The sequence below is a fragment of the Haplochromis burtoni genome, unplaced genomic scaffold (genome assembly GCF_018398535.1).
Source record: "Haplochromis burtoni strain Fernald_Lab_line unplaced genomic scaffold, NCSU_Asbu1 Contig_853, whole genome shotgun sequence".
Taxonomy (NCBI): domain Eukaryota; kingdom Metazoa; phylum Chordata; class Actinopteri; order Cichliformes; family Cichlidae; genus Haplochromis; species Haplochromis burtoni.
The window spans coordinates 93,509-104,360 of NW_024583214.1; the positions used below are offsets into that span (position 1 = coordinate 93,509).

The window sequence follows — 10,852 nt, forward strand, 5'->3', positions numbered from 1 at the left end:
CCCAGCCACAGCTCCTCAGGCTCTTTTGTCTGCTATACATTAACGAACCATCTCTTTCGCAGATAAAGCCGTGTATGATTATTTTACCCCCCCATTCGCCCTCAAAGGCGCCGCTGATCACTGTGGAATCCTTGAGAGATTTTAATTTCCATTGACTCTGGAGATTCGCCAGTGTCAGAGGAAGTAGCAGAGATGTAAATGTAATTGCTCTGTTGCTCCATTGAAATGAAGACACTGCTGAAATTAAGCATTTGTGTGGCTGCTTCTTTTTTTTAATCTACTCACAGTCGACTTTGTTCAAATGTGGAAAGAGGACTCAAACAAGAACAAAAGAGAACAAACAGAATCATCACACACAGGCACGTTGCAAGGATCGCACCGCCTAATTTCTCAATAGTCACTGAGAGATTTGGTGTGCAGCTTGTGCCCTTCAGTGCAGCTACAGTAAACACAGAAATAGAAGAAGAACATGAAAGCTTCTTGGATGTTTGTCCGCATTTCATTTCTGGCACGGCTTTGAAAAAGAATGGCACAACATTACTGCTGTGTTCCTGCCTGTGTGTGTGTGAAAGAGAGCTGGACACCTACAGGGAACCTTATATGATCTGACCACCATCTCTGCTTCAAAACACGGGCTCGTTTTCTCCCCCACAAATGATTTTAAGTCTTCCTAATTGAAAATGTCAGCGCCTGTTGCAGCGTGTTAAGAGAGCAGTGTGGAATTAAGAGCATCTTAAATGGGCCCCGAGGAACTCGGTTTCATTTCTCCTCGCTTTCATCCTTCTGTTTTTTCATACTGTCCCTGTTACTCTGCAGGGCTGATGTGAGGGTTCGAGTCACACTTTGGTCACTGATCAGTTTCTGACTGTTCATGAATCAGAATACTTTATTGATCCCTGTGGGGTACAGATGCTCCAAGACAGTAACAAAAACAGACCAAACTAATATGTTACAAACTTAACAAATAGCACCAATATATAAAAATCGCTCAATTATAAATATCAAGAATATTACAGAGGTGGACATTTGACTCCAACCTGTGAACTTTGTCATTTGCTATTCTACTGTACAGCGTGTGAAAAAAGGATATGATTATTATTATTTTCATAAAGAAAAACACACACCGTGTGTGCTCACTGCTGTTTCACACCGCTCACATTCAGTCAGCATGAATGAGAAGTGTGTGAAATATTAGCTGTGTGACATCACACATCGCCGTAGGAACACGGGCATTTGGCTCACACCGCCTGAAGCGTCCCCTTAACATGTTTAACAAAGACGGCTAATAGGAAACGTTGGCAGACTTCAGTCCACACAGCAGCCTCGTCGTCCTCTGTGTGTGCGCGTATCAGTGATTCCTCACATCGTCGTGGTATGCTTTCATCAGTCCCAGGGGCCCATTCATTTCCTCTCTTCCTCCTCTTCTTCTCCAGCATCATCACAGTCACCCCTCACTTCATTTCTCATTTTTTTCTCCCACAGTTTAGTGGCTGCTGGTGGAAGTGTTGGCTGAGGGCCGTGAAGCACACAGTACATCAATTAATCCAGCAGTACTAGGTTCCAGGACGTGTGTGTGTGTGTGTGTGTGTGTGTGTGTGTGTGTGTGTGTGTGTGTGTGTGTGTGTGTGTGTGTGTGTGTGAAATGCTCAAATCTAATTATTCTCTACCTCTCCTCGTAGCAGGGATGTGGCTTAGACAGACTGCTGCTGGCTCAAGGTTTTCATTGCTGCAATACCTCTCTCTCTCTCTCTCTTGCTCTCTCCCTGCATCCTACCTTACCCCACCTTCTTCCTGGTTCATCTATCCTCCTGCCCCCTGTTTTATCTTTCCCTCTCTCCTCTATCACTCTCTCACAGATGCCACATCACACCACACACTTGCACTTTCCCTCTCTCTCTCTCTCTCTCCCATCTGCCTGCTTTCTCACTCGCTCCACCAGCTTGTCGCCGGCTGCCTGTTCATTTGCCACGGCAGAGCAACAACTGGCTTCTTTCAGTGCTGGAGAGCAGCAGGAAAAGTGGAAGGAGAAGAAGAAGTAGAGGAGGGAAAGGAGAAGAAGAGGAGCTCTTTTGTGAAGCGTCCTTCGCTCATCCCTCTCTGGCAGCAGCAGCCGCAGCATCCGTACCGCTGCCTCCATCAGCAGCAGCGCAGCGGCCGCCGCTCTCGCTGCTGGATGCTCCGTCTCCTGCCAGGATCTGCCTCCACCTTCTCCTCAGGGAGCTCTTCCTGGAACTGGGAGGGGGAGGGAGATCACCACCTCCCAGTTTGCCACGGACCCTCAGCGAGGCAAGGAGAATTGTAGGAGAGCTGAGGAGAGGCACCACCCTGAGTGACAGGAGGAAGCAGGGTAAGAGGCCAGAGTGGCACACACAGAGCTTGCACTTCCATACTTTGCTGTCTCCATTTGCACATCCTGTGAAGCGCAGAAAAAAAACCTGGCTTCTACATCACCTCCATCAGCCTGCTCTCCTGTCTGCACTCATCATCTTCACCAGACTGTGGGCACTTTAGAAGAACCACAAGATGTGTGAATGTGTGTGTGTGTAAGCAAGGTCCTGAAAGTTGAGTGGAGACAGGAGGGAGTACCTGCAGTTCCTGAGCAAAGAGAAAGAAAGCAACTGTGTGAGGCAGCATCCTCCTGATGTGTGCTGTTGCTCTTCCTGACGCTCACAAACAAAGACTGACACAATCATGCTCATAGTAATCTGATGAGACTCCAGGGAGCTTCCACTCTACAATCAATGATACTTGGGCCGGCCGACCTCTCTGAGTGTGTGTGTGTGTGCAGGCTGGCCTGGCTGAGTCGAGCTTAAGTGAAGAATAGAGGAGGGGATGCTATGTTAGCCTCTGCTTTCTTCCTTCTTTGTCTCGTTGCTCCTCAGTCTTCCTCCTGCCAGCTTGGGGCTGCTGACTCTGATCATCAGTTTGTTTCTTCGTTCTGCTTCAGCTCATCTGCACGTTGGGATTTTTCATCCTCGTGTTTTCTGATTGCAAGTCCAGTCACATCATCTGTTCCTCCTGTTAAATATGATTTTTCAGTTCTCAGGAACAATGAAACAGTTCATTTAGTGCCAGCGTGACAGAGACACAGACTGACAACCTTTTACCAAAGCAGCCTGATTGTGGAAAAAATCAATGGAATGATTTTGGATCAGCTTAGCTGGAGCGTGCTCTTTGTATTCAGCCGGCTAGTTTAATTAGAATAGAACGGAATAAATTTGCTTGAACTTTTCATCCATTATTCATGCATCACCCACCGACATTTAAATACATTGCTTTAATTTCAAAATAAAGAAATAAATCTGCCAAACTAACATTTAGGAACCGATTTAAAGTCAATTTTAAAGTTAACAAGTTGCAACAAGTAAACTCTATAAACGTGACAAAATGCTTGCTCTTCCAGTAAATAGCCCGCTCCAGTAAGCTAGACACCTGCAGAAACACAGTAGCATTTCATAAAATCAAACAAATGAGTTGCCTGCATGCGCTGCCCCCTCCCTCCCTCCCGTTGTATAATCCATGTGTTGATTTCTCTGCCTGTCCCGTGGGGGTGGGGAGGGGATGGTAATGGAGTGTACAGGGCTATTGTCACACCACAGCAGCTCCTGGCCTGACCTGCCTAACCCTCCGTCTCCCCTGTGTGTGCACCCCAGCCCCCCTGTCACCCTCCAACCCCTCCTTCCCAGGTCTCATGGGGAAGAGCTGGATGAGCACCGGGAACCAAAACTCCCCATTGCTTCGGACTTTCGGGAGATCTGGGCGGTGCTGCCGGGCTGTAGTCCAGGTGAGAGACGGTCGCCGTTTCTCACGCTCCCCCTGTCGCTTGCAGAGATGGTTGCACAGAGGCGTGAGAGACTGAATCGATGTAACGTGAGCTTTTTCACACCCTTTTTTTCTCTGTTTTCTGTGTCTCCCTCTGACACCCACTTGCTGGCTTGGATTGAAAATGCCACCATTGTCAATTTTCTCCTTTGCAGAGGAGCCATTGATGGAGCCTAGCCTCACACTGCAGCGAGGCGTCTTCAATCAATGCACTGGCCACTCTCTGTGTATGTGTATGTTTCTGTTTGCCACCGGAGCCTGAAGGGGGGCTGCTGATGGCAGCGGCGATGGCCATGGTGGTGATGGTGGTGGTGATGATGATACGATGGCAGTGGCGCTGCTCACGTGCTTTCTGGCTTAGCTCCCCTGTTTACTGAAAGACTCTCTTCGGTGACGGGTATTCTTGGGTGGATAATACAGATCACGTTGTTATTGCTTAAGAATACGCGTAGTCGAGGAGAGTCCTCTCTTCGCCCAATACCCCTCAGCCCAACCTCCCCCCCCCCCCACTCACCCACCTCACCTCCCCCCGACAAAACACCACCCAACCACGGAGGTCTGTCAGGTTGGGTGAAGCCACACCTCCACGCTCCACCTTCCTATAAAGAAAACCCATCTCTTCTTTGATTTCCGCTGCATCCCGCTGTCTTGCCTTCCCGCCCACTTCCTGTGTGCTGAGCCACGGTGTGAGGTCGACAGTGTCCTCGTGTCTGTCCCACCATACATCTGTCGGTGTGTCTCTGTCTGCGAGGCATGGTGTGTGGATGTAGTCTTTCAGTGTGTGTGTTGTTCTTTGAGGGAAACGCTGGATTATTAGACGTGTGCATGTGTACGTGTTCCTGCAAAGCCAGCCTGGAACAAGCTGTGGCAGCAGACAGATGCCTGTCTGAAGCCTTCCCGTCAGGAAGGACACATTCTCTCACGCGAGCAACAGGTTTCTGTGCTGAGCACTGGATCTGCATTAATACTCCCGCCTGGCACTCTGTGTGCCGACAACATGAAATAAGCAAAGATAAGGCTCTAGATTTAAACATAGGAACTAAAGCACGGCTCATCAGGTGTAATATCTTTACATCTTTCATTTCCTTGGTCTGCACTGGACTGGCTGTACCTTAGACTCCAGGGCTGTGTGTGACAGGTGGGATAGCCCCGCACACTCACACTGGGTATGCAGAAGAAAGGCTTTTTTGGTCCTTGAAGGTTTGGAAATTAGTCAATTAATAAAAAAGATTATTAGTACAATTGGAGATAAATGATCTGACCACGCCTCCAAACACGCCCCTAGCTCTACAAGCTTTTCGTTCTTGTTTTCTTGCCCCAGCCTCCCTCCCCTTTTTCAGTTCTTTCACGTCTTCTCTTCTCATTAGTAAACGGGGATCCCTCCCATGCCTTCCCCAAACCACAGCTCAGTTCACATTTAATCCTCTATCTACTAAAAACGCTGTCAAACCTAAAATAAGGACGTGGGCCCAGCTCGTGAATGCACTCATCAAAGAGCAGGATGAAGACCAAGGCTCAATTCTGTCTAACACCGAAGATGCCAACAACACCAAGAACATACTGAGAGTGTGTGGTGATGGCTTCAGACTGCTTCTCTTGTTTGAGCGTCAGTCCTCGTGTGCGCACGCTGCAGGCACAGCGCTCTGTGCTCGGCACAGCTAAACAAAAACTACCATAAAAGCTGTGTGATTAAGTTTGGCTTCATTAGAGTGTGACATCAGCGTGGGCCTGTAATATTTACTGAGGGGCCAGTGGACATCCACCGGCTGCGGTTACAGAGTGGAACCTCCTTTTCTTCAGCTCCGTGTAGTGCATTTATTCTGTGACTGAGCTGTGCTGAGCTGCCTCTTGTGTTCCCCCTTTTTTATGCAAATGGCTGCTCAAATGGCATTTATCGCAGTGAGGTTTACGCCACATGTAACGCTGCTGCTGCCGCTGAGCCTCACACACACTCACACTCATGCACGCACACACTCATAGCTGAGAAAACAAAATGTCCACCACGAGCAGTCGACAGCTCAATTTATGCATTGAGGAAAGCGGCGTCTAGATAAACAATTACCCCTGGCTCAAATGGTCTATAACCAGCTTTTTCTGCGTTGCCAGCCGGGCCAATACATCATGAATATGGATTCCATCTCCATGTCTGATGGCACATTCTGAACCTTAACAGCCGTGTAAAATCCATTTAAACACTTAATAGGATCAGCTCGAGTCATACAGCCACGTCCTCACATGCATCGCCTCCTGTGATTGTGTGCTGCAGATTTCCGTATCGCCGGGCTTTTCCGAGCCTTTAAGAAGCAGTTTCTGCGCCGGCTTTGCTGCCATGTCGAATATAAAAGTTAGAGTCACTTAGACATGCTTGTGACTGTAATTATACAAATCATCCCAGTCATTACCACTGCAGATTATTCCAATAATGCAATTAATGCTTAACACTTGGCTTAGCTGATAATTACTGCTCCTTTGCTCGTGGAAACAAACAGAGCAACATGCTTAAATGTGTGTAGGAGGATGTAAACCGGAGCATTTGTGGGGTAATGACAAATCCAAAAAGGAGCCTCCTCCCCTGCTCTGCATGTCCACTGTGCCGTAGCGTGGACGCGGTCCTCTCGCTGTTTACTACCTGCAACTGTGTTTGTTGCTGCTGCGGGGCTTCAGCTGGCTGCCACCGCTGCTGTCATCTCATGTTGCATTGTGTAAACACCTTACATCTAGCTCCACTGCTACACCGTTAGCCTGCGATGATTCCTTTGTTTGCATTAAAAAGCAAACACATGCATCCAGGCAGTCAACTGTCGCATTTCCTGACTGATTTTGGGCTCTTCAGTGGTGGTGATGAGCACACCGTGATGTGGTATAAAGTGTTGTGTTAGTCGCTGTGTGTGCCAGCCTGTGTTTGGACTGTTTCAAAAGAGCTGCTCTGCTGTAAAACCCACTGTTGACATGTCCTGTCAAATGCAACGCTCAATTTCTTTGAGACGTGGACGAATGAGGCATTGTGTGCTGAGAGTGACGCCTATCTAAAGTGCATGTGTGCTCCTGTGCTCGTGCACTAATGCTGTTGTGTGCTGACGACATGCTGCTGCAGCTGCTGATGACTACGGTGATCCCTTTAGGCTAACCACTCTTTTCAACACATGTGAGGTTGTCCTGTAAGTGTGCCTTATTTCTGTCAATAAATTGTGGCTGTAAATACAAATAAATCCCTCTCTTCAAATTGAAGTGTGAAACGAAGCATTAATTAACAACTTGTGTATACACACACACACACACACATTGATGTGGAAAGAGGCCTTTACTGTGTGCTTGAGGCCTGTTTCATATCATAACACAAAATAAAAAATACACGAGGTGAGAACTGCATTAGTGTTAAATATTCGGGTTAATAACTTGAACACTTTCTGTCCCCACACTCTGTTGGCCTTTCCCCCTCAGAGAGTAAAAACAAAACGATCTCCTCTGTTCTGCTCTTTGGCAGTTAAGTTCAAAGAGGCGGAAATATCCAGTGTATTTAAAAAAGGCAGACGAGCTATGAAACTTTCATTTATAAATAGTAGATAATTTTTACTAAATTGCCAGGTTTGTTCAAACTACACACACACAAGCAGTAACGGCTGAAACAATGTGACTGACGAGCAGATTTTTAAATCGTTTCCTCTTTTTCAAAAAGAGCCATTTTTATCCCTCTTATTTTCACTTCTTTACATTAACTAATAGAATTTTCATCAGTTCAAAAAAACAAAGAAAAGCAAGAAAAGAAATATCAATACACTCCTGAAAAATGTGTTGTGACCTTACAAGATCCACCAAAGGATTTGCTGCCCTGGGTTTGCTTCAGTCGTGCATCTGAGGGAAAGACCTGCAGGCTCTACTCAGTGCTGCAGAAATGCCACGGGTTCAGCACGCATCATAATTTTGGTATTCTACTAAAGACTGAAAATTTTAAACAACAGTAAAAAAGATCTTCTTTTTCATAATATATTAAAACTGTTCGGACAGCCTTGAGGACAAAACGGGGCTTTCAAGCACTTTTCATTTTAATAAGCTTCACAAAGAAAAAACCCCACAGATTAAATTCAGGGAACATTTAACTGCAGTTAATTAATCATTATTTATTGTTAAAAGACAATGAAATATTTTTAATAGATGCCACTGAAGTTTAAAAACTTTATGAATGGTAAATAAATATGATCACAGCAGAGGAACAGATGCATGTGGTGCTTTTATAAAACTGAAACAAATCCTTCTAATACCTGTTGCAGAGGCAGACGGGATGATGAGGGTTATTGTTTTTATTTGGATAGGCCGAGCCACCGAAACGCAACGGAGGACTGTGGCTTTGATCACCCTGCATGTTGAACGATGATGCTGTAATGCATTCAGAGCGCCTTTAACAAGCGTCTACGTGTCTGTGGTTCGTTTTCACCAGTCTCACCTTTGCTTCGCACCTTGAATTATTCGGAACGCGCTCAGCAATGCAACTTTGTTACAGAACAACAAGTGGTCATCACTGAAAAACACACATAAAAATGTAAGTAAATATAGTGAATATAAAAATAGAAATATAATGTAATCGTCTCTTATCGACTATAATAAATATTACATTTATTCTTTTTTTTTAAACCACCAAAATAGTGACATAAATAAAATTAAGTCATATCTACTAATAAATAAAATCTGCTAATAATTATTATGAATCGGGGTGACATTATTTGTTTAGGGTAAAACACCAAATAACATGATAACAACACACTCACTTTACAATTTGTTATTGATGGTTATGATTGGGGTTTTTTGCATGTTGGGTTAATTGGTGATTATAAATTGGCTGTAGGTGTGAATGCACGCTCGAATGGTTGGTGAAGCCAGACTATCCCCCTGTGACAGCTGCGATCGTCTTCAGGCCCCTGTGAACATGAACGAATTGGATAAGCAGAAAAAAAATATAATATAATGAAAATATTGAGCCTAGAAAGTCCATTGAGGTGAATCAGTATAAAGTGACTCATTACTCTCATCATCCAAATAATAGAACTACATCATATTTTAGCGTGAGACCTCTCTAACCCACAACTACTAAAAAATTAGAGAACCTGACGCCATTGTTATTCACACCAGATTACTGATCTACTGTCAGTGGTTATTTGCATCCTCTTATCACTAAGCAACAGATTACCATATTACATCCTATTTAATTTAGCCTGCAAATACCCCAAGCATCTTAGTGCCTTTTATCTCTTGTAATCCTGTTAAAACCACAGTAATTGGAATCACAGAAATAACCCCACTAGACCAAAAACACTCAGTGTAGCCAAGGAAAATTTCACTGTTTTTATTGGACAGCAGTGATTCGAAAAGACAAAATCTATTTGACAATATCTGCTGTTTTCTTTTTACATCTGCAGGCGTCGAGCCTTTCATTGAATCCGTTTTCAAATAGGACATTTAGTGTAAAAGGTAAAAAGAAATCCAGTCGAGTCTTCACACTGTGCTGGAAAAAAAGTGTGGCCTGGAAGTTCAAACATGGCTCTTTTTGTATGTTGCAGTGTATTATTAGGAAGGAGTTTACAGCCCTGTGAAAGCTGCACAGCTATTGGTTGGGGATGTTTTCAGGCCACTCATTACTTATTAAACACACTATTAGTGAAAATTGACAGTAATGATGGGAAAGATAGGACCCAGGCTCATTTGGTAGAACCGCCACAGGAAATATTCAGCTTTTGTACCAATTAATTATGCATCATCTTTACTTTGCTCTCTGTAGACCGAAACTGGGTGTAATGTAGCAGAACACACTGCAGTAGGTGAAAAGGAAAAACTCTCATTATAAACAAATAGAAAGAATACAAGACTACATTTTATTTTGTAAGCTCAAGTGCATTTAAACAAAATAGTTTAAAGCCAAATGGATTTGAATTTTAAAAGAGGTTGTGTTATAGGTCAGTATTCCCTCACGTTACTCCTATTTCATGAAATCATTAAATTTGAAAATAACAAACAACGAAATAAACGATGAAAATGTTTTGGTATTTTCCAGTCGCCCTCTAAGCTGATGCTTGTACCTTAAAAAAGCAGAGAAAGCTGTGCACTTTCATTATGTTTAGTTTAATACAGCAACTGCTCTAATCTTAAATCACACTCGGTTCTATATTTTTATTCTTTTCAGCAAATCCCGTATGCTGTGCCAAACCACCACTGATTATACTCCACTAACAAGCACTGTGTGGGCATCGCAGCCCGTTATAGCTTACTCCTGCGTGGTACAGTGTTCCATTGTTTTCCAGAAATCATTAAAAACACATCAGTGAGCCACGCTGGTGTGCTCGGTGACATGTTTCTTCATTATCACAACACACACACATGTGATATTCATTTAAACCCAGTCACACACACACTGTCCTGTCACTAGACCACAGGGTCTGGGTTCAAATGCTGTGGAAGGCAGTCGCAGACAGATGTTGGCGTTATCCATTTCCTGTGTAAACACTGAGCTCCATCTATGGAGGTGTGTGCTGTTTCTTTTCCTCTTTTTTAAACGTCTGTTTTCATCTCTGACAATCGCTGTTTTTTTACAAAGCGACACACAAATCTTGTCTTGTACAAATTATTCTTACATGCTGTTAAATTGTTTTTAGGTAAATAGAAAACGCTTGTGTGGATTATAAACTGACTTACATAACACAGCATAATGAATATATTTGCACAACTTTCTCTGCTTATGTTTCATGTTTTTTTAAATATCTATATGTTATGATTTAAGCATGAATCATCTTCAATTGTTTTGTTTTTTTCGGGGAGACCGTGGCTCAGGGGGTTGGGAAGCGTATCCGTAACCGGAAGGTCGCCGGTTCGATCCCTGGGCTCTCTGTTCTGGTCGTTGTGTCCTTGGGCAAAACAGTTTACCCTACTGGTGTTGGCCAGAGGGGCCGATGGCGCGATATGGCAGCCTCGCTTCTGTCAGTCTGCCCCAGGGCAGCTGTGGCTACAGCTGTAGCTGCCTCCACCAGTGTATGAATGTGAGAGT

General features: G+C 44.4%; 1 protein-coding gene across 1 annotated transcript in view; it reads left to right on the plus strand.

The window, feature by feature from the left end:
- LOC102288674 overlaps positions 1–7,432 on the plus strand; it is a 20,130-nt gene extending 12,698 nt beyond the window's left edge. The window contains exons 2-4 of the mRNA XM_042215873.1: positions 1,696–2,347; positions 3,654–3,784; positions 3,978–7,432. Coding sequence (XP_042071807.1) covers positions 1,696–2,347; positions 3,654–3,784; positions 3,978–3,989 — 795 coding nt within the window. The 3' untranslated portion in view covers positions 3,990–7,432. The remainder of the gene's footprint in view (positions 1–1,695; positions 2,348–3,653; positions 3,785–3,977) is intronic.
- The last annotated feature ends 3,420 nt before the right edge of the window (positions 7,433–10,852 follow it).